Consider the following 26,630-nt stretch of genomic DNA (forward strand, 5'->3'; position numbering starts at 1 on the left):
TTCAAAATATTTCACAAGTCCTGCCTCATTTCATTAAAAGATGTTGATAGACATATTATACCTCTTTTAGAGATGATGAGGGAACAGACACAGAGAAATTATATCACCATTTTCATAAGCACTGAGCTAATATACTAGTCGGGTACTGTGTTAAGTTTGATAACATCTGTATTGTAGTTAGTCCTTACAGTTCCATGAGCCAAAGTAACATATCATCCTTAGTTTACAAGTGAGCATCTGAGACTGAAAAAGTTAACAGTGACATTGCTAAGAAGGGGCAGCGCCGGGATTAGAACCCAGGTCCTCTGTCTCCAGAGCCAGCACGGGTAACCACTACCAGGTTACCTGTCTTACTGTGAAAGACAGGGGAGCTAGGAACAAGATCTCCTGATGTTTGGTGACTCTTCCTAATATACCAGTCTACCTTTTTTGTTTTTTCATAAGAATGGCAAAGATTTTAGAATTTAAGGCTACTGAATGCATTACTACCTGTCTGAATCCAGAAAATACACTTTGGTTAGGTCAAAGATAAACCCAAAGATTCAGATTTGGTAGTTCTTTTGAAAATATCGATATACTCTTGAGGACATGAGGACTATAAATTCAGGCTCATGAACTAGAGTTTTCCTTTCATTTCTCCTGCAGATAAAGTTGGAGACTGACACTGCTTACCATGGTGAAGTGCTCCCTGTGGCATACCATGCAGATGCTCTCACTTTCATCTGGTACCCACTGGTGCCTGGCAGGGGGTGTTGCTGGGGGCACAAACTCCAGTGGAGGCGGATTCTGTGGGACACTTCTCTCTTTTGGACTGGGGGAATGTACAATGGAAACACCTGGGAGTCAGAGCCAGAAGTCAGAGTAAAAGGTGGTCAATAGTTCAGCTCATAAATGAAGAGGGAATGACAGAATTAGAATTTCACCATTTTACAAACCACTACTGAAATAATGGGTCCAGTTAATGATCATTAATGGCTGACTGCATCAGAAAAAGAGAGATAACTGGGCATTGGCATCTTCTGACGGGAGGTGCACAACCACCTATCAAATATACTTACCAAAAAATATTAAGCCTGAATCAAATAAAACTTCTAGATATATCAACCAGTGCACCAGAAACACAGGGAACTGAGCCCCAGTTCGCCACAGGGCAGCAGTTAGCAAAATTCGGCATGTGGGACACTCGACAGAAACAAATAACCTAGTTTACTCCACAAATTAGTAAGAGGTAGGGAACAAACTGATTAAGAGATGAGATTTTAGCCAAATGCCATGTATGGACATTATTTGGATCTTGAGTCTGAAGCAATATTCTGCATTCTCATTTCAGCTCTCTCACAGAGATAACCAGAGGATGGAGACGGTAGGGGACAGTGTGGTGTACTGCACGGAGCTCCTGCTCTGGGGCTAGTTGGACATGGTTTGAATCCCAGCTCTCGTTAATAATAGTGGGGTGGCCGCAGGCAAGTCATTTAATGCTTCTGAACCTCTTTATCGCTTTCATAAAATAAGTGTTTTCAATTTAAGATTATAATCTATGTGATCGATCGATCGATCTATCTATCTATCTATCTATCTATCTATCTATCTATCTATCTATCTATCTACATGTACATACCTTCCCTGAATTAAATGGTTCAGTATTTAATTCAGCATTTGTGGTGACTTTATGCATATACTACTACCATGAATGAGAATTAACCATATGTTGAATTTTCTGGGGCATACAAAGTTAAACAAACCAAGAAAAACAGTAAAAATGTTGTAATGGGAAAAGGGCAAAAGAATCAGAAATTCATAAGGCAACATTGAACTAAAAAATGGGTAACTCTCAGAACTTGTTCTTACCAGGAGCAGCAGCAGAAGGGAACTCTGCTGATGGTGATCTAGACAAAGTCGTGAGGTCTGAAGTCTGACTGACAATTTCCTGGAGGGGAATCACAGAACCTGGAGAAAGAAAATGCTGTCAGAATATCATTCTATCATAGGCACCTTTACTCACAGTGCTAGGCATGTAGTTCAAAACCCTGTTGGTTTTACTGGTTGTCATGCCATGATTCTACTAGGTATAAAAAGAATGGTAGAGGTCCTTCTAAGCCAATAGCACATATGCTTCTTACAGTCCTTAGAAAACAAAGTATGTTTATAAAGGCACATGAGATAATAAAGCGGATGCCAGGGTTTTACAAACGAAATCTAAAGATGACCAGAGGTAAGTGGAAGATGATGCCCGTGGAGGACAGGGAGCAGGAAAAAGGAGCTGGCTGGGAACACCAGTCAGTTCATTTCATTTTCTTCATTCTCAAGGATTCTGAGTCAGTTCACACATCCTTGATATCTGATGTGACCCTGAAAATAAAGCATATCCTCAATACAAAGTGATGACACTTGAGAATCCACTGTACCAAGGCCACACAGATACCACTTCCAGGACGTTGGTTTCCCAAACTTTTATGTTATTAAGCACGTGGTGGTTACCTACAACCCTTTAATTCTGGTTAGCTTGCTATTTCCTCTTTCACTCTCCATCAATTCAAAATAAGAGAAATGAAAACTAAGGATACAGTGTGGTACTTGTTCCCCGATGTAACACTCTCATCTAGGGCAGTGGCAGTTACCTGATCGTTTCTCCCTCAATGGGTACGGGAAGTCGAGTGCTTTCCCCGCATATCTGGAAAGCAGTGAGTCAACCTCATCCATGGTGAAGATGATCTCCTGCCCGGCCAACAGCTGGTGCAGAGTCTGCACAGCCACAGTGGCCCAATCCACTTTCATGTTCATGAGCAGTTGCTCCAGCATGAGCAGAGGGTTAGAGGACAAGTGGGAATAGTTGGCCCGGTGCTGCTCAGGCAGGGTCAGCAGGACCTGTTAGGGGGGTAGATCCACAGAGTAAAGAAAATAGTACGTTAACTTCAGAAGAAAGCCAAGATTCTTACTGGGAAGGGGAGGGTGTCAGGGACCAAAAGGCACATGCTTTACTACTGAAACTGGCTAATAGTCTTTTTGGAAGCAAGGCTGGACTACTATCTAAATCCTCCAGCAATCAAGAAGTATACTCCAAGTACCTTCACATAGATGAGTAGTCAGGAGACTTTTACTGTAAAGAATCAAATAGTAAGTATTTTAGGCTTTATGGGCTATAAAGCCTCTGTTGCAGCTACTTAACTCTGACAATGTACTGTGAAAGCAGCATAGATAATACATAAATGAATGCACACATTTGTGTTCCAATCTTGATTTCAAAAGCAGGCAGAGGACTGCACATGGCCCACAGGTGGTAGGCTGCCAACTCCTGGCTTATAACTCTCAAGGCACAGTTGAGTTCTGCCTGACTCTCAAAGCCACCATTCTGTCCATTTGAGGCTTTATTAGAATGAGCAATGTAAGGTGATGATGTCAGTGGACTGCCTAAACCTGGAACCTCCAGTGTCTTACAGGTAAATGATGACTCTAAACTCCTTCTAGAAGTTATTATCGCTAGGCTTGAAATATGTTCATTGGCTCTGCTCACTGCTAGTTTTTAGGGAGTTCCCCATTTAGATATTGTGTATCTAAAAGCACAAAACAAAACAAAACAAAACAACAAGGTTTATCTTTTTGAGTGACATTTTAAGTATTTGAACTCTTAGCAAGTGGGCCAGTGATCCTATTCATGGCTCCCGCAGTACTCATTCTATTTCCGGGGCAGTGTATTGGACTGCTAATCAGAATTATTAGAAGACTGTCAGAGGGCCCTATCTCTCCTCAACCCTTACTTCACTGGATTACTTTTTCTAGTATATAATTTTTTTCTATTACTGTCTCCAAGGTTACATCAGAATCCCTTTGAAAGACAGCTAGGCCCTGTCCCTATAGATTCAGTTTTAATTGATCTGGAATAGAGGTCAACTTCTGGTATTTTCAAAAGTCCAGATGATTCGAATATACACTCAGAACTGAGACGCACTGATACAGTAGATGCCAGGGAAAGCGTAAAGAGAACTTAAGAGGACCAGATAAAATTTACTTTGGAGGCAGGGCGAAATGAGAAAAACAAGTCCTAAGGGATTCGACTAGGATGTGGTGGGCTACTAGGCTAAAAATTTCATGTGGCACAGGCCAAGGATGGCAGGTGGTTGAAAGAAGAGCCATTGACAGGGCAAGTTCTGCAGTGGGAGCTGGGAGCAGTGTCTCCTTCAGGCGTGCTTTCCCGACACTCACTTTCCCCCCTTACCTTGGATCCCATGTACAGAGCCTGGATTTCACGGTGTCGGACAGCAGTCAGTTTTCCATAAAAGTGGGTGGTGAGGTAGTTGGCCAAGAAGTGAGAAGTGGCCAAGCTCGGGTGCTGGTCAAGGGACTGCTCCGTGATCTCAAGGCACATGGAGGGGTCAGGAATTCTTTGCAGGAGCTGGTAGAGGGGAAAAGCGAGGTCTGTAGAGGAACTCTTAGTCCAGCCTTGTTTTATTTGAGAATGAACCATGTATTCACTTTGAACTAACCCCTTTTCTGCACTCATTTTTTTCAGCACCCTCATAGCTTCACAAATGATGGTTTTGACAGGACCAGAGTTCAGTAGAATCCTGGACCTAGCTAGCTACCCCTCTGGTACCTAATGCAGGGCTAGGCCTCTTCTGCTCAACCTGACTACAACTGGCTTCTGAAGGACACAAAGGGGAAGATCTGGGATTGTGGATATTTGCATGGGATTAAGCAAAAGCAAAGCCATCTGATTTGACTAACTTTCCTGTCCCTCCCCAAAAGAAAAATGGGAAGAATTTCAAAACTTACTTGCAGAGCCTTTTCATGATCTCCTCTTTCTAAAAGGTGAAGAAGATGTTTTTGATGTAGGCTGATTAAATGTTCTCTTGAAATGGGGTACAGGCCGCCCCACTCCTCACACAGTCCATACTCCTGGAAGGAAACACAAACACCCTCAGTCCCTTTAAATGACTTGTTTTATCACTCATCCAGCTTTTGCCTGATTTTTCTCAGCAGTCTTGAGTCTGCTAAAGCCCCAAGAAAGTTTGGGAAGTGCTGTTGGGAACTTCACTAAAGTAGGATCATAAACTCAAAGGAATAGGGAGTGACAAGGTAAATTATAAAAATGATCAAAGCACACTGACTGTAAATGATATGATTTTCCTCTTAGCTCTACTATAAAAAAGAAAAGCAGATGACATACAGCGACTGAACCTTGGTATCAGCCCTAGGAGATGTGAAGGAAGTGGGGAAGATTGAGAAGACTGTCCAAAGGAGGCAATGCCTGCTCGGCTTTGGCCATATGCATGTGCACGTCAAGTGTTACTGGACTTTAATTAAATTAAAAAAGTTTAATGAAAAAATTTCCCTATTTTAAAATGTTGGTAATGAAATCAATATAAAAAAATAAAAATTCTGCAGGCCAATACTGCCTGGATCAAACAAACATGTTGGAGGTTGGATTCTACCTATGCTCCCCTTTGTTACTCCCTCACCCCCAATTTGTTAACTGTGACTTAAAGCTTCAGAGAACAGGGTCCCCAGGGCTTTGTCTAAGTATTCTAATAGAGTGGCATGTGGAATGCCCTTCCCACAACTCTGCCTGGTGCCACATTCTTCAGGATGCTTCCTTGTTTCTCAGGCTACATTAGGTGCCCTGACAATGCTCCTACCATAATCTGGGCTTATTTCTGTCATTTGATATATAATAATCACCTAAAGATACAGATCACATAACTCCTCTTTCCCAAAATGTAAGCTGCTCAAAGGCAAGGACTAAGTTTAATTATTTTTGTTTCACCACCATCTAGCACTATCTAGTGTCTAGCAAATAATAGGCATTTGAGAAATGTTTCCTGGATGACTGAACATCAAATGAGCATACCTACATTTTGAACTATGGTATATCAGCTCCTTAAAAGGCAGACAATATTCTATGTAGCACTTAAATGTTCAATGAACACAGGAAAAGATATTCAGGGTTATTACTTATCATGGAAATAAAATTAAAACGAGACATCGTCCTATTGACAAAAAGTGAAAAGCTGGGTAAGAATAGGCAGTAATGGGAGCTGTGAGTGGGAGTATAGCTGGGGAAATGGCTTTGAAGAACAACTGATAACATGTTAGTAAAGATGAGATGCTCATGTTTGACACACAGCAATGCCACTGCTAGATAGATATTCTGTGTCTAGTGTATACAGTATAGAAAATCTCATGTATATACAAACACAAGGATGACAGTACAAATGCATAACTGTTATTATTCTCTATACTCCTCTGTATAGTGGTAAATTTTACATAAACATGTGTATACGTGCACACACACAAAGAAAAAAGAATGTGATGTAGTTAATAAAAAAATGTGGACATTGATTCATGAAAAGGGGTCTACACAACCAGCCAAAGAGTTGCAATTCTGAAAAGAGAAGGGGAATATCCTCACAGGAAAATGGTACCTTTGCTTCTAGAATCATATTCATGACAGTCAATGGGTCCTCCACACAACAGCTCCTCAGGGTCTGCCAGTCACACCACACTGGTGTAGGCTGCAAATCTAGAATCTAATGAGAGGCAGGAAAAGCTATCAAACCACAATGCAGCTTCCGTCTCCATGAACAGGTCACTGGAGTTTCCAGGAATGGCCCATCTCTAGGTCTCTGTCCCAACAGACCTTGTTAGGAGAGAGGAGGAATTAGAATAAAATGAGGCAAAGATTGTTTGGAGAGGTGAGTGAACCTACTGGGGAAGCATAATCAGGGAGTGAAGGCTGAGCGGGGAGGCCACAATTGGGGCCTTCCACTTCTGAGGACAATTCTGAGGCTTTTCTGCTTTACAGCTTGTTCAGTCTTCTGGGGTCATTTGTCTCATGCTCATTCCATCTTAGAACTACCCAAGATATTCTGGCTTGAATGTTCGATACGATCACTTTTTATGCAGCATTTAGCTTTGCAGGAAAAGCACTGAGCAAGAGTGGAAAAAAAATCTTTTCACCTGCCATTTTCACCTGCCTTTTCCTGGTGCAGCTCTGGACTCTGTTCAGTTCCAAGTTCACATGGAAAATCAGCACATACTTGTTATGTAGCCGTACTACCTAAACCTGTCTCCCTGGGTCTCTTATCTTGAATATAAAACATATCCTGCAAAAATCTTACATTTTTGAAACGTGTCACTTTATGCATCCTTTAAAAGTGGCTCTTGAAGTTTAGCTGAAAAATAATCTTTAAAAAAGATATCATAGAGATCAAGTGCTATGAAAACTATCGAACAATAACAACAAAAAGATATAATACACATAAAACATACACAAAACTCAAATATATATGTGAAAAGGCTTTGTGGAGTATAAAGCATTATTCAATGTTAATTTTTAAATTCTTGCTTGATGCATATATTTATAATGATAGGAGTAAATAAAGCAGGGACCACATAGGAGGCTTTCTTGCTGTTCATCTAAGAACAGAAGCCAGATGCAGAGCAAAAGCCAGGCCTAGATATTCTGTTTCTTAAAATCTACCATCACATCAGAATAGACTAGAGTTGGCAGCAGTTCCCTTTCTTTTCTTTCTCTTGATGCCAGAGCCCATACCTTCTGATACACCTGAAGCTCTGCCAGCTTTCTTTGTAGCTCGCACTTTAGTCCATCTTGGATAGCTGTATCTGAAACGCAGTAGGCCAGGATCTCCAGGCATGACTCCAGGGGCCACCTGTCCACAAACTGTAGGGTTAGCCGACTTCTCAGAGAGGCATCCTTCACAGGAAACAGGTACTGCCAACCTTCTTTGTCTACAAGACAAAAAGATGCTCAGAGGCAGAGAGCCTGGCACTAGAATAGCTCAAGAGTCCAGGTTACTTCTTAAGAGATGGGCTTTGTTCAATTTCAAAAAAAACAGGTGCTTGGGATCCATCTCATCTTAAATAGTTTTTATACTTGGAACCACTATATGACAAGGATAAATGCTATACTTCTATGTTTCTCTTTATGAAAACTTAATGAGACTTTCTGATGAGACAGGAGAAAGAGAATGGAAAGAGGAGGAAAGGGAGAAGGAAGAAAGAACAGACAGAACGGATGAAGCTCTCCATGTTCTGGCATGCTGCACGTACAGCGCTATTTCAGACTTGTCAGTGGAACTTGTAGCTTTTCCTGCAATTTCCATTCTGTGTCATACATAATTACTTCCAAGTTATTTCAGGTAAACTAGTTTCATTCCCTTGACATCCTCTGTCATTATTACTAAGTAGATCACTCTCTCCCACACCCATATCACAGCTAAACAACGGATTTCAAACTGATAAGACTGCATAATTAGTCATTTGGTGGATTTCTTCCCCTCAAAGACAGATTTTCTCCTTTCCAAAGGGCAAGTTAGGCCCCTACCCAGAAGCTGGTCCTTACAGCACATCTAACCTGTTCCCCCTAGTGGAGTGTTGTAGGTCATTGGCTCTCAACTCTGGTTAAAATTAAAATCTCCCGGGAGATTGCAAAGTCGGAGCTTTCAGACATGCCCACAATCAATTTTTATGTTTTATTAGAATACAGTCACACTCATTTGTTTATGTATCATATATGGCCACTTTCATGCTGTAATGGCAGAGCTGAGTACCTGCAACTGAGGCTGTTTGGCTTTCAAAGCCCTTTACAGAAAAAAATTCATTGACCCTTGCTTTAAAGTAAACATCTGCCTGACCCTCATCCTGGGCTTCTGGGGGTAGAGTTCAGATATTTGTAGTTTATAGAATTTTCTAATGAGTCTAATATGTAGGGTTGAGGATATTGGTTATGAGTACATGTTCTAAATTCAGACAGACTTGGGTTCTAAGCTCTGCTCCAGTTTCTTACCCTCTGAGCCTCGGTTTCCACTCATATCAAGAGATTATGGTGGCACCTTTCTCTAGAGTTATTGTGAGGATCAAAGGTGGTGATACTCTCAGTGAATGCTAAATAATATTACCACTAGTAAAGGAGAGAGGCCTAGTTTTCTGCTCACCACATGCTGCAGCACAGCTCAGGACCGCATCCTGTATATTGCTCAAGTCATCCACGTCTCTCCCGTACACTTCAGTGAGTTGAAGGGCCCGGGGCCAATCTTTGGCCAGCAGGGCTTCCTCGAAGGCCTCAGTGAGCACATCCAGGGCAATGGGAGAATGCAGGCCCAGGAGGACAGTAGAGAGACTGGCCTGGCCACAAAGACTCGCTGCTAGACTTGGTCCTTGCTTAGAGGACCCTCGAAGGGGCTCCCAGGCAGCCAGGAGGGAGGCCTCAAGCATAGGGAACTGTTCAAGGAGGCGCTCACACTCCCGGGCTACCTGTTCTGCAGTCAGAGGCACCTCCCTGCGGCCACGAAACTCTTTCCATGACAAGCTGGGCTTGGTGACCTTTGGTCCCCGGGAAGCCCCCAGACAGACCACTGTAGCCAGCAACTTTGAGCGGGACTTTAGAAAGGCCAAGGCAGAGGAGGTGAGGGCTGGGACTGATGAATCCCTTGGGGAGGAGCGGGGCTTTCTCTCCGATGTGGTGTTCTCAGTTGGCTTTGGGGAGCTCTGCATAGGAAGTGGGAGGTCCTCCAGGCAGTGAGAGGTGTGCTGCTGGGCCAAGATGTCCAGGTGAGTCAGAAGAGATGATGTCTGCTGGCTTTGCAGGGAAGAGCAAAGGACAAGGGGCTCACAGCAGCAGTTGACGATGACCTGTGGCACACTCAGGCTGAGACCCTCTTGGGCCAAAAGGGCTGCTAGCCTAGAGGGAAGAGCAGCAGAGGGCATGCTAAGTCTGAGTGCATAGGCACTATCACCTAATCTTAGAATTTCTTTGTGTTTACACAAGCGAATGTAAATGCAGGCTCTTTAACTAGTCCCCTGTCCCCACCTTTCCTAAACACAAGAGATAGCCTATTAGACATACTGCTCTGCCCTTTACTTTTTTACTTTGTAAGGTATCAGGGAGATCTGTTCAGATCCCTTTGTAGAGAGATCCCTCATTCCTTTTTACAGCTACATAGTATTCCATTATGGAGACGAATAATAATTCAACTAGTCTCCTGTTAGTGGACAATGGATTTTTCTTATCTGTTGCTATTACATATAAAACTATAATAAAATGACCTTGTACATACATAATTTTCCATATGTACAATAAAGCTGCAGGATAAATTCCTTAACGTGGATTGCTAGGTCAAGAGTATGTAAACTTGTAATTTTAGTAGATATGAACAAACTGCCTTCCCACATGGGCCATACCGATTTATATCCCACTGGCAATATATGACAATTCTTGTCTTCCTAGCCAACTAAAGTATTATCAAATTTTTTATTTTCATGTACTTATAAGTGAAGATTAACCTCTTAATTTTATACTTGCAATATAAATGTTAGAGGTGACAAGAGAGAAAGAGGCACGCTGAATTTGGATGTAGCTATATAAGAATAAACGCAAACCAAGGGAAAAGTCTGAATAAAATCCCACTCTCTGTCCTGAACCCAAGCACAACCCCAAAGAGCCTTGGTTTCCTCAATGAAACAATTAGAAAGGCCCATGCTTGATTCCTCCGGGGAAGCTCCTACCTGTCTGGGGGCACTTGTCGGTCAAGCAGGAGGTGTGACACCAGCTGGGAAGAGCTCTGTTGCAACAGAACAAAGGGATTTCCTACCTTGACCTCCATGTGATCTGCAAAGGTAAAGAAAGTGCTTTGTTTGCACCACTGACTGCAACAGTTCAGAGCCCTATTTTCCAGAACCAATAAAAAAGTAGAGTGTCGAAATGAAGATTACATTGTGAGCCCTTCTGCTGATATTTTCTAGGTAAAGGATATTCTCAACATGACCCTGACCAAAAATTTCTCTACATTTTACCACTGTTCTAAAGACTTCCAACCACAGACTAAGTTCAGTGGGCAGGTCTAGCCACAAACGGCTTATTCTGCTCCTCCAACACTCCTGAAGTGCACTCAATACTTGCTCTGTGGACTCAAGTAAGGGTCTGGCACTCATATGAGAGACCTGATTCTTCTGCTGGGTCCTCAAATCCACAATGGACTGAGTGAGGTCTGAGAGAAGTATTTTTGAGTCATTAATGCCATCAAAATTTATTGAGCACTCCTGTGTGCTGTACAACTGTAATAGGTATTGGGGAGACAAAGATGAATAAATCACAGAATAAGAGAAGACTTTATAAATCTAGTTTCCTTGGCGATTGCTGTGCCCAGAACCTCTAAACTGAGTACCTTCCTCTTCCTTGTCCTAAACACTTGCAAACCAGTCATGATTCTATTTCCTCTTTCTTGCTACTTACCAGGCTCAGAGCGCAAACTCTGAAGAAGAACTGCAGCCAGGGTGCTGCAGTAACTGAAGAACGTGCCCATGTAGTCAGTCTGCCTGCTGCCTGCCGGGGTCTGTTTGCCCAGGTTCTTCTGGAGAAGCTGAGTCTGGATGTGCACAGGGTGGGCCTCTGCCTCCGGAGCTTTTTGGGCCACCTGCTCCACCAGGGAGGACAGTGGCGTACTTCTGGGCTCTGAGAGGAGTAATGGTAGGAGAAGGGATGCAGGCCTTAGTTGTGCATCCAGCTCTGAATCAATTTCCAACAAAATTATGTGAACTGGACCTCTCTATGCTGCATGGGGCATCTTACAGCTTGGGTGCTACACTCACAAAGTAGCTACAAAATTCTAAGTTGGTCACCTGAACAAGTGATTCTTAGCCAGGGAGAGCTTTGAATCTGGAGAAATTGGGGTGGATAGTTCTGTTTTTACCTCAGTGTCTCTGGGGCTGGAATGGCTTTATGAGGAACATAGCAATCTTTTGGAGAAGGGTTCATCAGTAGATACTGAGTACCTTCGGGGTATATATCTCATTAGGAATAAGAAAAATGTATCAGCTAATGGAGTGTTAGCCATCCTTTCACTTGAAAAGCAGGCGAACAAGTGGAGTTAGTCAGGCGCCCGCTAACTAGGGGGCTCGTAGGGTCCACCACCGGAGTTCTAAGTCTCTGCTCCAAAGTGTGCCTTCGTTCTCAGCTGTTTCCTCTCCCCAATTCAGGCCTTATCTGCTCCCACGCACTCGAGCCTGTACCTGGCAGTTCTAATGCCCCTCTCAGCGACTGAAGGATCTGGTCCAGCTGCTGGGAGAGGGTGGCGTGGCTGGCAGCACAGTCCTCGGTGAGGCTGGGCCAGCACATCTGAAGCAGCTCGGCAATGCTGCACCGTGGAGGCCCTCCCCCTTTTTCTTCTACACTCTCTGTGGAAAGCAAATGAGGAAGAAAATGTCTGATGCCGACCTAATGATCTGAGTCCAGGAGAAAAAAATGGAGAAAAGCAACTCACCTGATTTAGTCTGTCCAGCTGATGTAAGTGAATAATTGAGAATCTTACTGATTTGCTGAAGAACAACTGGGAAACCTCGAATGCCATCAGCATTGAGGAATACATGGTCTAGCCGTCGACCTGAGAACAGATGAAGCAAGAGGGAATTCAGAAAACAGTAAGGACTTTCAGAGACTGGTACTCAGTCCTGTATTTACTTGGAATATTTTATATTCTCCAATATTAAGGAGGAAACACATGCTCGGTGATTCTGGGTGACAACCAGCATACCTAGCTTTACTATGTATGTGGTTTCAGGGCTATCTCTGGCAAGATGCCTCAGCTGTCAGCAGCAGCAGGACGAAGTCCAGCACTCCTAGGGAATTACTGTCCCAAGCCAAATAGGCACTTCTTGTGATTTGCATTGAGCAGCACCCTCAGATAAGGACTTGAGCTGGGGTCTTATCTGTCTTCTCTAACTGCTTTAAGGGATCTTAACACCCTGACTAGACTCTAAACAACTTTATGGACAGAGTATCTATTATATGTACCCCATATACTTGGGATTATCTGGAAACACAGTAGGTACTAAGTTCATTGCTAACTGACTGACATGAAACTGTTTCAGTTACTAGCAGCTTGAATAGTATCTCCTTTCATTTCAGAATATAAGTACTAGATGAGAGGGAGGGGAATTGTTCGATAAAAATAGTATTGTTTATGACACAGTACACTTTCTTAGAAAGACTATATGAATATTAAAGGAATTGTAACCAATAGCTCAGACGTGACTTGGAGAGGTGTGCAGAAAAGAGGCAACACGGCAGGCCTGAGATTGCTATCCTTAGACAGGCCTGCCTGCAAGGTGGGCCCTGTTTAACCCAGCTGTTAAACAGTTTCTTACATGATACAAAGCTTTCCCTGAATGATAGAAATGGCTCTGTGCCTACACTATGAACGATGTGGTTTATGCTGAACACCTACTTTCCTTCTTAGAGTCTGGAATATCGGTATATAATGGGCAGAGGGTACCTTTGTTACTAGCCCCCAATAAAAATCTTGGGTATTGGGTCTCTAATGAGCTTCCCTGTAGAAAACACTTCACCCTTGTTACAACTCATTGCTAGAGGAATTATGAACATCCTGTGTGACTCCATAGGGAGAGGACTCTTAGAAGCTTTTGCCTGGTTTCTTCCAGACTGTCACATGAGCCTCTCCCTCTGTTGATTTTGCTTACATTCTTTTGCTGAAATAAATCTTAGCCACGAGTATGACTATATTTACTACAGTCCTGTGAGTTCTTTAGTGAATCACTTAACCTAGGGATGGCTATTCATATTACAACCTGTCCACCATTCCTCCTTCCACATAACTGAGAGAGAACATGCTTCTTTCTCCCTCACTGGTCAGTCCTTCCAGTGTTTGGTGTGTGCATCAAGGATGCATGAATGGAACTTTGCCTAATTCTGTCTCCATGTTCTTCTACCTTCATTCCTCCAAGAATTTCACCTTCATAATTTGAGGTATTTTGAGGTACAATACACTCCTCTCTAACTGCAATCCACCAAGTTTTTCTTTATATCTGGTTTACAAACTCCAAACTGTCCCAAGTTATAGGTTAAAGTTCACTCAGGAGGCGGAATGCAGTCTAAAGACACAAATTCCAGCCATACCATTTTTGAACACATATACATTCCTTGAATTTATCCATAAATTAGAAAAAAAGTTCCCCAATGACTGCAGACTGCTATGTCTATTAAGAAGATGAGACTCTCAAAAGACTTTAGTTATGCCATCCAATTGGACATGAAGAAATTAATTAATAATCCTTTTTCCCTGTCCCACCTCCCCCAATTAGTTCTTTCATCTTGTACAATTTATTAAATATCTCAGAAACGCATTCGAGAAGGAATAAAGCTAAAAAAGTATACTCACCCCGGCTCTCCAGGCTACTGTTCAGACGTCGTTCAGCTGTTTCCAAGAGCTGCTTGCAGGTTTTCCAGAGCTGGCACTGAGAGCAAGCTAGGTCAAACGCAGCCATGGCAGGGGAACTAAGGTCTTCTAAAACTTCTCTCAGGGGATCGGTGGGCTCCACCAGGGTACTCCTTATCCAAAAATCCTCCTGCAGTGTGGGGATGGGGTCTCCAGAGGGGCTGAGCAGCTTGTCGGTCACATCAGAGATGGAGTAAAATACCATCCCTTAACACCCAGCAGTGGAATAAAAAGCAAAAGGTTAAAATGATTCTAACTACCAGTTTAACTCTGAAAAGTAGTTCTCTAAAAAATGTTTGAGGTCCTTCTGCACAGGATACCTTCTATGCATGTTAGTACCATATTTTCAGTCCATTCTTATGGTATCAAAACAATGTCATGGATAGGAAGACCAAAAGAAACTCAAAATGGTTGAGAAGAATGAGGGCTTCTTCTAAATGGGATCTAAAAGTAGGTTGAGAAAGAATAAATGGATCTATGTGTGCTAATCAGAAAAGATCGCTTAAATACACTACTAAAAAAGGAAGATAGAAATAGTATTTGTTGTAAGAGCCCATTTAGATTTTTTAAAAAAGATGTGCATATACTTTTTTGGATAGCTATATAAAATAGCTGGGAAAATACAGAAGGAGCAATGTGTGATGGTATTTGATACATACAACCTAGACCAATAATATAATGTGAAAATGTGGGACAAGATTCTATTTTCAAGAAAAATGAGATAAGCTTTCTTGCAGTGCAGCCAAGGTTGGGAATTGAGACCTGTGAGTTGCAGGCCATAGATATTATACACAACTTCTTTACGAAAGAGCAAAATACACTTTATCCCTGAATAATTATATAAGAAGGAAATAAACTCCTAACACCATTTCAAAAAGCCCAAGATAGTGGTCATTAAAACATATGGTGGAAATAGCACTCATATTCTTCAGTTTAGGTCACATAGGACGAGCTTAATGGAAAAGCTCAAGGGGCAGGTGTGTGACCATCATGGTCAGGGAAGTTGGGCACAGCTAAAACCGACTCTCAATATGTCAGGACTGCTGTTCTTCAAGGCGAGAATCCTGCTCTGGATTCCTCTCTCCCTCATGATGAGCCTGTCATTTGGGCGGCTTTGCCGTGACGCCCTCCTCCCTCAGCTGCCTTACCACCTATAGTGGTGACAGAGAAGGCTGACCTGCTGCTGCAGCACTGCCAATGGCCTGTAGAGTTGAGCGGCCACTCCCTGTTCTTCGAATGGTGCTGCTACCCCCGTCTGAGGTCTGGTTTTCAATCTTGTGCTCTACTCGGGCCAGCTCCTGGATCACCTCCTGGTAGCACTCCATGAACATCAGTTCCCCTGAGCTGGGTGAGGACTTCAGGTTAAACATGAACACCACCTGGCATAGAAGAGGGAGAGTGTGGGTTGTGGTAGGCCCACTGAGTTGGGGAATGTCTAGAGATATGAGATCTTGCCTGTCATTAGACTATGGGCCTAAGATATCTGCTTTGTAGGGTTGGAAAACCACTGCATGTTAGAAGAGTAGACCAAATATAGAGATAACTCATATAAGTCAGCAAGAAAGCCACCAAAGCCCCAGCAGAAAACCGGCAGAAGACACAGACAATTTCAAAGAGAAGATATGCATGAGTAATATATATATAGCATTGTATGTAGTAAAATACACATAGTAATACATAGATGAAAAATGTTTTCCCTTCCAGTAATCCCGGAATTTAACATTAATACCATTTTGCATCTATCACAGTGACAAAGTAAAAATAAATCCTCAGGAGGTGGTGGCAAAATGAACTCTCATAACCTTTTTTGAGAAAAGCAAAATTCTTTGACTTTGTAGTTTTCATGAGAAACTTTTTTAAGGAAATAATTCAAAAGGTTAACGCCCAAAGGTGATAACCTTGGCGCTATTTATTACCACTATTACAAATTTGAAAATAATTTAAACGTTGAGTAACAGGGGAATGGTGAAATGCAGCTACCTGATCAGCTTGTATAAGGCCATTAAATTAGTTACAAGGCACATTTTAAAAAGGCACTGTATAGTTTTAGATTTAAAATAACCTCAGCTATATAAAAGTCATATACACCTTGAAAAAATGTTGGCAAAAAATATACTTTATTTTTTATACTGGTTGTTCTAGAAAATAGGGTTATAAGAAATTAAATTTTCTTATTATTTTTGGTATTTTCTTTTAATACTCACAACTTCTTCTGTAACCAGGTTTTAAAATAAAGCTTTTATTAAAAAAAAAAAAAAAAAAGACCAAGAAAGGAAGAGGAAGTGAGGGCACTTAGGGGTAAAGCATCAGGGGGCTCAGAGCTGACTTCTTCCAGATTTGGGTGTATAAAAGTCTGGTGGGGGTCCTATCCTCCACAGAGGGTCAGAATGATTGTTATTATTAAAGTACGGGGTCTAAAATGACCAGAGACAGTTAAGCAAAGATTCTCCTATCACTTAGATTTCTCCTCGATTAATTCCTCAACAACTGAACTCACACGAAAGAAAAATTCTGCCCTACAGGTTAAGGGATGAGCACAGTATGATAAATATACCAAACAGAGTGTCAAAAATCAGAATAGTAGGTTTTTGTTATTAAATTTAAACAATAGTAGAGGATTCTTGTATTTCTCACAACCTGTACAAAATCTAACATTCTCATGAGGTATGACGAGCATGTATTATATTTAACTCTAATCTTTAGTTGAGGTTATCGGACCTCAAGGAGGGTGAGAATCTTTCTGATTTCTGTTCCTTGTGCTTTTCCCTAAACAGGAACATTCCAGTTTGGCAGCCTCTCTACCTCCTGTATAATGACTTAGCATTCTTTATGATAACAAGGTAAGGCCCAGGGTACTAACGCCTGCTGTACCAGTGCTCCCCTCACCTGACGGGCTTCTGCAAAGTTCCCCCGGAGGATGCAGGATGTCAGCAGTGACTCAGGTGGGGAGAACATCATGGGAATGAGTGAACTTTGAGTTTGGGACTGCAACCGGCCATCTAGCTCATTCCTTCCAGACACAGTGTTCAGACTTCCCTCTGTTGGGGCATAAGAACATGGGGGCCAACGAAGCAATAGAAATTGAAGAAAAACTATATTGCTGTCACTTCCCACCAAACTCTCCTTTATTCATGTTCCTTCTCTAAAAGGTGTGTAAATGGGTCCTGGCTTTTCCTTAGTTGAACGGCAAACCTAAGCTATCATCTTTGAATATATGTCTTAAGTACCATTCTTAGGTATTCACCTCTCATCTCTCTGCAGATGGGCAACTCAATTGATAGTGAAACAGCCCTTTCCCTACTGAAATCTGTTTGGCCATCTGCAGAACCAAACTTCTTCTCATTTTTAATTGATATATAATTGACAACGTAACATTGTATTAGTTTTAGGTAGACACCATAATGATTTGCTATATGTATATATTGTGAAATCACCAAAGTTTAATTAACATAGTTGCAAATTTTTTTCTTTTAATGAGACCTTTAAAGATATACTCTTAGCAACTTTCAAATATATAATATTGTCAACTATAGTCATTATGCTGTATATTACAACCCCAGGACTTATTTATCTTATAACTGGAAGTTTGTATCTTCCAGAACCAACCTTCCTAAACACAGGCATGAACTGCTCAGCCCAGGCTTATACACCATGGTATATGGCAACTGCATATCAAGGCAAAGCTGCTTGAGGTTGGTAACTGGTTGGGACCCCCATACCTGAAGTACTTGTGCTCAGCTCACTGCTTGTACTTTCCAGGGATGGATTGGAACTTCTGTCCCGGCCATCTAGAGGTGTTAGGAAGAGCAGAGAAAATCAACCATCAAATCCTTATAGAAAGTGAGAATTTGGCTTGAAAGTCAAGATCCGGGTAGTTGAGGTGATGGAGAACTACGCCTACTGTTCCTTTACAGTAAAATGCAAGTTCCTGCGACCAAAGGTGAAGGGTGGGCTTAATATGGCCCCAGTGCTCATTTGGTTAGTAGCTTATACCTGTAGTTTTCAACCTGAGGGTCTCAGAGCTCTACGAGCTTTCAAATTATTTCTAGAGGTCAGTGACCACCATCTATTCACTAAGCAATGTCAATTTTTGGGAAAAAAAAATCACAACTATTATGACCAGGAAGTAGTAGGGTACAAAGGAGGGCCATAAAATTTTCTGATACAGAAAACATTGTCTTTATACTTGAAAAGGGAGGGAACCAAAGTATAAGACCTGGTCTGCCAGAGATCACAGTATTTAGAGCCTTGGAGGAAAAGCTTTTTCTCAACACCTGTTTTGTTGAAATGCCAGGGCTTGAGAATGGAGGCTTGTTATTCCTTAGTGTGGTCATACAAGGGCGATTTCAACCCCGTGCAAGGGAGTGTCTGGTTCACTGTTTTGAAAGAAACAGACAGCTGTAGGAAAGAGAAGACAGATTGTGCAATCTTGGGTTGGAGGGATAAGTTGATGCAAACTATGCCTTTTGACTCAAACCAATTAACTGATCAGCTTAAGGGCCTGAGCATCTCAGCCTTGATGCTTTCCAGGTTTCTCTCATGATATCCTCCACTCTACCCAGGTATGCTCATCTTTCTCACTGCGACAGTGAATAGGCTAGAGCCTACTCATTCTTCTGAGCTAGGTTCAAGAGTCAACTTTTCCATAAATCTGTTTCTCTGACTTTTATATGCTATGCTGATCTTCCCTTCAGAGATTTCTTCTGTTTTCAGGAAGCAGTTTAAGTGTTTCACATGTACTGTCTATGTACATAAGCTATAAATTCTTTGTAAGGCAAAGTCCTGATGTATGCGTCATTCATCTCCCTCAAGATACCTAGTATTGTTTAGCACAGAGCAAATTCTTCTGAATTCTGTTGATTATTTAAAAACCAGCACCAAAAGCCATACGAAAATTTGATTATCTAAAAGTATAACACTCCTATACAATGCTCTTGTATTAAACTCCTTAAGAAAAACTCGTAATCAAAGTCAAAAGACAACATAGAGAAAAAAATTATAGCACATAATGACAGAATATTTTCCTTAATGTTTAAAGAGCTTCTTACAATTCAACAAGATGAACCCAATAGAAAATATAAACCCTACACATGAATAGGCAGCTCAAAGAAAGACATAAGTGGCTAATAAATAGATGAAAAGATATGCAATCCCAAACTAAAAACATAAAACAATGATAGACCATTGCTATATTAATCATACTGGCAAAAGATTATTTAAAAATCTGATGGTACTCATTTTTCATGAATGTATGTGGAAATAGGCACTCATATACATTTGGTGGGAATATAAATTGGTCCATCTTTTATTAAGCAATTTGATAATGTCTTTATTTTATGTTCACATATCTTTGATATTGCTATTCTGCTACTAGGTTCTTATCCTATAGATATATTCAAACAAGTGTGCACAGACATATGTACAACACTGTTTACTGTAGCTTGTTTATAACAGTAAAAAACTGGAAACAATATAAATCTCCACAAAAGGGTACATATGATGATGGAATACTAAGCAGCCTTTAAAATAGGTAAAAATAAGTTTTCAATACACAGTATGATACATCTGTACATAGAACAGGATATAAACAAAAAAAGAAAGTTGCAGTTTTCAATGTATGTAAGTATATATGTATATAAAATGATACACATGCTTGTACTGTATGAAAAATTTCTGGAAGGAAACTACTAGGGTTACTTTGGTGGAGTGGGAGTAGGATAACCTTAAATCACTTTTGTTTATTTGTTTGTACCACGTGCTTTACCTCAAAGACTGTTAGACGAGTGGCAGTATGCCACTTGCCTGGTGCACGGGAATGAGGCATGGGGAGACAGCTCCTCAGATTACCTGCCCGGCTCCTTCGTGTCCGACGACCCCGGCGGAGACTAGGGTGCCGTGTGGCAACAGGCCGGTATCTTCGGGAAGGTTGTTCCTCTGAAACGGCAAACCCAGTGGGTCACGTGGGAGGGTGATTAATATTGATCTAACCCACTTCTGGGGTAACAGGTAGGGGAGGATCTGGACTGGGCTCTGAGGCACAGTTCTGACACTAGTTGCTGTGACAGACAGTGAGTCCAGTGTAACTCCCATGCATTCCTCGCTCACTCCCACGTTCCTGGGATGTTTTCCCTCCTCAGTTTCTGAACCCACTGGTTCTGCTTTCTCTCACCTGAGCCCTGGTTGCTCGTTACCACCTTGTATCTCCACTGGGCCTCAGAAAGAATTTTGGAAAACCGGTGCAGGCGGCTCTGCAGTCCATCTCTGCTTCCCGAGCAGCTCTGGCCTTCTGGTAGCTTTGGCTCCTCAGGGGGTGTATGGCTGCTGAGCACATCCAGCTGCTCCTGGAGAAGCTTGAGGAAGGCCCCTATTGCAAATTCATCAGCCAGGAACCCACTGATACCACTAGTAAAGTGCTTTAGGTCCAAAAAGCTATGCCCATGAGGCCCTGGTGAACTGTCTTTTGGCTCTGTCTTCATACAGCTTGGAATTGTATAAGCAAAACTCTTGGGGACTCCCTGGGAACCCCATTCTGACTTCTTCTCTGGCTGTGCTGTGTGCTGAGGGCTCTCTGATGGGGACCTCAAACCCAAAGGGCCCTTCCCCTCAACGTCATCCTCCTCAGCATAGTCCTCAGGCAAGTGAGGCTCTGGATGAAGATCGGCAGAGGTGATGAGGAGCAATGAGAAGATGTTTTCTAGAAGTTCCAGGCACAAAGAGTCAGGAATGCTGCACAGATACTGCTGACACCTAGCCAGGTATGTTGAGAAGAGATTTGAAGCACCTAAATAAGCACATATATGAGAAAATTCAAACATTAAAAACACTACTTGCCAGACTCAAGCATTCTCACAACTTTAACTCATTTATTTATTTTGAATGACTAAGGGAATTGTGGTTATAGTTAGGAGGATAAGACACTCTTCAGCCATGTCTTTTCATGATTTGCAGAAAGATTTTGCTACCTTTATTAAAAGTACAGCTCATTGAACATTTGTCATTTTGTTTTGGCTTTTTAAATATTACATTACTCCTCATCTCTGACAAGCACTCCATACTTCTGTTCCTGAAATGAAGGTAGCATGCAGACTTCTTACTCTTTAACTCCATTTTCATTCATTTTCATTTTAAAGGTGATCCTGGACAACCTAGATTTCTTAAGAAATACTCACTGGTCAGAAATAACCAGGCTCAGGGGTGAAGGTTTATTTAAAAGCTACAAGGGAGTGATAACTATCCAGTAGTTGCACAAAGCAAGTTAAAAAATTTTAAATTATTAAAAACATAAGTTATTAAGAAAAATGAGCGAGGATAGGACATATGTTCTTTCACACTATAGGCTATGACACTGACTTAAAGGCTGCATTTAAAATGATGAAATACAACATAAAAATAATTGAGAGTGTGCTGTTTGGAAGGATGAGTATTCTTTCTTAACACTCATTTCAGTTTGTATATCACTTATTGTCGGGAGCCATTACAAGGCACTAAAGGTGTCAGTAGCTTGGAGACATAAAGCAGTTGCTAACACTGCTTGAAGCCATATAGCTGCTGCTAAGACAGCTTAAACAATGATTCAGGGAAGCAGGACATTAAGTTAAAAACTACTGACCCTGGTGAGGAGATTCACCCCATTAGGAAACTTTTTTAAAGTAATGGAATATTTTTACAACTCTGAAAGCAGGGTTTTTGTACCCTGAGAGCTGGATGTTTTATGATCTTGTGTAGATGTCAGCATTCCACTCGTTATGCTTTGTTATTGAATCCAAAAACCTATATAAAGGCTGTACTAAATAAACTCGGGGCTGCAGCAGTGACTGTATGCCCTCCTGAAGCGCTTTCCTATCTTCTTCTTTTTTCTTAGGCTTCACCCCGCTCTTTCAGGTACTGATTGACTTTAGCCGGCTGGCTCCGGCAACTTTTATACACATACATATATAATCACGCATGTTATATACCTAGGTGCAAACTGGAGTGTGATGTGAAATGCTATTTTTTACTGTGGATTGTAGTTTTAGAAAAGTATTTGTAAAACACCGCACTAGGTGATGAGACTTCATTAGAACTTAGGCAAATCACTTGCTTTCTCCGTGTCCGTTTGATTCACAGAGGTTGATAAATGAATGCAATTATTCTTGGGCATTAAAACCAAGAGGCACCTCCCCAGTCCTGGTGGCAAAGGGTTCTCACACAAAGAACTCTCTGGAACAGGTTATTATCAGCTTATGTCAGGGATGGGGAGTGGGTGCTGTACCTGAGGAGGAGACAGAATCATTCACTGACTCCACAGCTGAGGCCAGGTCCTCAGGGAGACTGTCTTTGCATTCCTGGCACTGGGTGTGCTGGTGTGAGTTCACACAGAGGGCATAGATGGCATACTTCATGGCACAGAAGCTCTGGTAGAGTGTCAGGTTCTGACACTGGCTCAGGTGCTCAGGGACTGGGGTATCAGCTGAATCAGAATGAGAAAGAGAAACAGGCAGAACTTCAGAGTTGGTTCTTTCAAGTATGGGTTGCAAGTGGCTGAAGCAGAGATACTGCATTTCCGGGTCCTCTAAGTGATTTTACCCTCTCTCCTTTCTGTCCATTCCAGGCCCTTTCCTTTACTTAACACCAACTTTCAGTTCCCTCTGTTTCCTTTTGCCCACCAACCTCCCTTCCACCTGTCTGTTCAACACAGCCCTCATGGCTGCTTAACAAGTCTTTTCTTTACATTCCTTAAAATCTTATTCTGACTTTGTTAAAAATTAAAACTCAAAGTGAATGTTTAATCTATGCTGTGCCACATTATCCAAAAGGCAGGCTTAAAACATGTTTAGATTGAATAACAAAGGCAAAGGGAACAAAAGTAATTTTTTTGAAAAAATGTACGATATTTTTAAGAAAGCAATGAAGCAGACATCATGGGGGAAAAAACTCTATTGAGTTAAACAAGTACAAGGAACTTGTACTTGTTTAATATTTCACAATTTCTCATTTAAAAACATTTTGAACTTCAGGAGTAATGGAGAATACCGTAATCTTTGAAGGGCCTCTAAACATCTTACTCTGGCTTTAACTCTTTTCACAGAAAAAGCACAACCTTCTCAAAGAAGCAGCATTAAATGTAGAAAAGCAATAAAGAGGAGAAAAAAATATCACCCATGATTCTGTCAATTAACTACAGCCATCATTAATATTCTGATTTAACCTCTCTGATTGTGCTGCATATGTGTATACACATGCGCATGTCTAAGTTGAGTGTAATGACATTTTCTATACTATTTAATATTCCCACTTCTTAAAAATCCACGATAGTATCGCATTTGATTATGCTTCTTCATTAACTGGATTTCTGATGGCTGTACGTAGTTCTACAGAATGAATCCCTTACCTAGGCAGATTCCTCTAGGACAGGGTATTAGAGCAGTTAGGGATGCTTTGCTACTATGATGCTGCAACAAATCCCTTTATGTGCGGGCTTCCTATTGATTACTTCTTCTAGAAAGCTGTTTTGCCAAGGCCAGAGTAAGAAGGAGAATGGGACCGATATTGTTTTAAGCCCATTGCCTCTACATGGCTTTTTCACCCAAGGCCAGGACTTACAAGAACTTGCACAACTGTAAGAATAAGTGGCTTCTTAAATTTTGTATTCCAGATGCCTCTCTTGTCTTACCATAGTCTCGGTCCTATTATTGCTCCCTTTTTGCCTTTTCCAAGTTCAAGTTCTAAGTGTGTCCTAGTGGATCACTAGAGATAAGGTTTAAAATACTTTTTTAGAAGACTTTTGCACTAGTGTGTAGAAAGCAGAGCATTCCAGTTCCTTTAGGAAATCTGCTAAACAAGTTGCCTACCTTTCTAGAAAAAAGTATAGAATGCAGTAACAAATTTCCAATTAGTGGCAGGTCCTTTTAAAGTAAATCAAAGCAATATCTAGGTTAAGTAATATCTATTGCCATATGAGAATGTTTGTTTCTCTCAAAGCTAAGAGTCCAAGGCCGGTGTGGCAGGTTGTGACTACACTATGATAGGATTTTTGAAAGCAAAAAAGCTTGTTAATGGAGACCTGAATTTTAAGCAAAGATCTAAGATTAAATAAAGGCTTTGCTATTGTTTCAGGCAAATCTTTCTTCCAAACCTCTTTATCTGTTCAACAGAGTATAAAGAAGATATGGGAGAGAAGGTACACACAAAACGTGCTATGAGAGAGCTTATAAAGAATGGAGAGACTCAACAAAAATATGCGTCACTGCCAACGACAATGCTGTGATTCAGAGGGCATTTCTTAATTGTTTCATTGAAATGAGGGTATGGTAGTGGTTGCTGAGAAGTTTCCAAGAGGACAGAGGTTCCTATGGGACTGTTCTCATAAGATTCCCTATACCTCACCAAGAAAGGGGAGGCATGTTCCTTTATCTTCTAATATCACTGGGGCAAACAGCACTAATTTAGAGGGCACATGCTAGAATACCCATTTAGAGAGATTACCTCTAGATAAATATTGTGCTGAAAGAAACTTGGGCGAGATTATCCTAAGAGGAAACTGCCCAAGTCACTCCATTGCCAACTCACCATGCTCTTGCTGGGGGTCCTTGGCTGGCACCTTCTGTAAGAGCTGGAGAACATCTTCCTCCCTGAGGGCTGGAAGGTTTGTAAGGTGATGGAGAGAGTAGAGCACTGAGTGGCTGTCTCCACCATGTAAATGACACAAGAGATCTCTCTTTGGTATAAGGTTGCTGAAAAGGAAAGATGGGAGGTTGGAAGGGAAAGCAGTTTATATAATTGCTCTAAGACCATCTCGATTCTTCTCTGGCCCACAACATAGGTTTCAGTTGCCCAAACACAAAATTTTAGTTGGTCTGGGATACAGCAGAGCATTTATTTACCCTCAAGAAGTACCTAGAAAGGGCCTTTAGGTCTTTAGAGTATAGAAAGGGCCTGCAGATGAAGCTTCCCAATTTCTATACTCTTCCTAGCTAAGAAGTGACACAAGCTTCTCTGCTTTGAGTAAAGGCCTCGCAATAATTCTCACTTTGTCTACTTTACTTCAGGAAGTGCTGGTGAAGTAGGTGAAGAACAGGAACCCAGAAGTAGGCAAGACCTAAGGCCAAGTTTCCATGAAAACATGGTTTACACATAGTTCAATAGGCAGTTGTTGAATAAAGTGTGATCCAGGATAACACATGGCTAAGAATGCCAACTACATTTACTAGCTGTGTCATCCTGGGCATCTTATGTAACACCTCTGGGCTTCAGCTGCCCTATTTTAAAAATGAAGATAATACTGGTATCTACCTCACAGGATTGTTGTGAGCAAAATCACCCATGTAAAGGGCTTGAAGCTATGCCTGGCATACAGTAGGTACTCAGGAAATGTGAGCTATTATTCTTTTTATCATTGTTACCCTTAAATTTTCCTCTACTTATAACCTTATGGCTATAGTAAAGATAATTATTGCTTATATTTTCTGGTTTAATAGTTGGAATAATTATTAGTTGGTGGTTAACACTGTCAACTCAAAACACTTATGTAGAAGATGTTTGGAAATGATCACAGGCGCAGAGCACAGGGTTAAGTGTGCCCAATGGTGGGAAGGGGGCTGGCCACATAGGGCTGTACCTGTTCTGCTGTATACACCACTCCAGGACCTCCAGGTGAGCCCACAGCCCATCACAGGCATCCCTGAGGAGCTTGTCGCAGCTGTGGTCCTATTGATATAGAAGAGATGCTGACTCGAGCATCTGGGGCCAGAGACCGTGACCAACTTCAGTATTCTGCAATCCGCCTCAGCCCAAAGCCCCATAGCACTCACTTTTGGAGCAGCCCGGGCTGCAGAGTAGAGTTACCTGAGTCCTGTGGAGTGTCTGGAGCAGCCTCTTGGCTGACACTAGGCTCTGGCAGTGTGTCCAGCCCAGGAGTGCAAGCAGTCGACTGAGAGGCCTGAATTCCCTATCTAGCAGACAGCCAAGACTTGGGAAGTCTTCGTCTTTCAACAGTGCTAGTGCTGTCACCTGCAAGTCAAAGGAGGCTGCTATAAGCAGTTATGTGGACTTGTTGCTCATTAGGGTAAGAAGCTTTTTAGTATAGCAGGGAGATTTCTGACAATGACAGACATGGCCAGTTGAGTAAAAAATGTTCACTAGACTATAAGCTCTTTGAAGGCAGGGATTGACTTCTGCTGTAACATGGCATATAGGATGAGCATAGAATATGGCACGTAAGATGAGGTTGATATATATCTGTTGAATTAAGTTGAAGCTCAGTGCAATCTGGAAAAAGGTTAGAGCGATTAAATTCCCCTGTCAGACAGGTAACATACTGCTCCCACTGTCTTTTCTTCCTCGCACCCTCCAGAAAACTTACACATATCCAACATTTTAGCTCCTGCCAAAGGACCGATATAAAAT

General features: G+C 41.7%; 1 protein-coding gene across 3 annotated transcripts in view; it reads right to left on the minus strand.

Annotated features, from left to right (window-relative positions):
- ZFYVE26 (zinc finger FYVE-type containing 26) overlaps positions 1-26,630 on the minus strand; it is a 56,582-nt gene that overhangs the window by 21,849 nt on the left and 8,103 nt on the right. For all 3 annotated transcript variants that reach the window (XM_016131215.2, XM_016131213.2, XM_016131214.2), the window contains 22 exons: positions 26,070-26,234; positions 25,843-25,931; positions 24,795-24,958; positions 22,498-22,695; positions 20,416-21,027; positions 20,094-20,180; positions 17,966-18,034; positions 17,133-17,284; positions 15,424-15,625; positions 14,190-14,453; positions 12,276-12,395; positions 12,025-12,189; positions 11,249-11,467; positions 10,522-10,624; positions 8,952-9,697; positions 7,550-7,746; positions 6,420-6,524; positions 4,771-4,893; positions 4,214-4,390; positions 2,619-2,865; positions 1,849-1,947; positions 673-836 (listed from right to left, as the gene is read on the minus strand). In XM_016131215.2, the coding sequence (XP_015986701.2) occupies positions 673-836; positions 1,849-1,947; positions 2,619-2,865; positions 4,214-4,390; positions 4,771-4,893; positions 6,420-6,524; positions 7,550-7,746; positions 8,952-9,697; positions 10,522-10,624; positions 11,249-11,467; positions 12,025-12,189; positions 12,276-12,395; positions 14,190-14,453; positions 15,424-15,625; positions 17,133-17,284; positions 17,966-18,034; positions 20,094-20,180; positions 20,416-21,027; positions 22,498-22,695; positions 24,795-24,958; positions 25,843-25,931; positions 26,070-26,234 (4,467 nt within the window). The remainder of the gene's footprint in view (positions 1-672; positions 837-1,848; positions 1,948-2,618; positions 2,866-4,213; positions 4,391-4,770; positions 4,894-6,419; positions 6,525-7,549; positions 7,747-8,951; positions 9,698-10,521; positions 10,625-11,248; positions 11,468-12,024; positions 12,190-12,275; positions 12,396-14,189; positions 14,454-15,423; positions 15,626-17,132; positions 17,285-17,965; positions 18,035-20,093; positions 20,181-20,415; positions 21,028-22,497; positions 22,696-24,794; positions 24,959-25,842; positions 25,932-26,069; positions 26,235-26,630) is intronic.

The sequence above is a fragment of the Rousettus aegyptiacus genome, unplaced genomic scaffold, assembly GCF_014176215.1.
Source record: "Rousettus aegyptiacus isolate mRouAeg1 unplaced genomic scaffold, mRouAeg1.p scaffold_m13_p_3, whole genome shotgun sequence".
Classification (NCBI taxonomy): domain Eukaryota; kingdom Metazoa; phylum Chordata; class Mammalia; order Chiroptera; family Pteropodidae; genus Rousettus; species Rousettus aegyptiacus.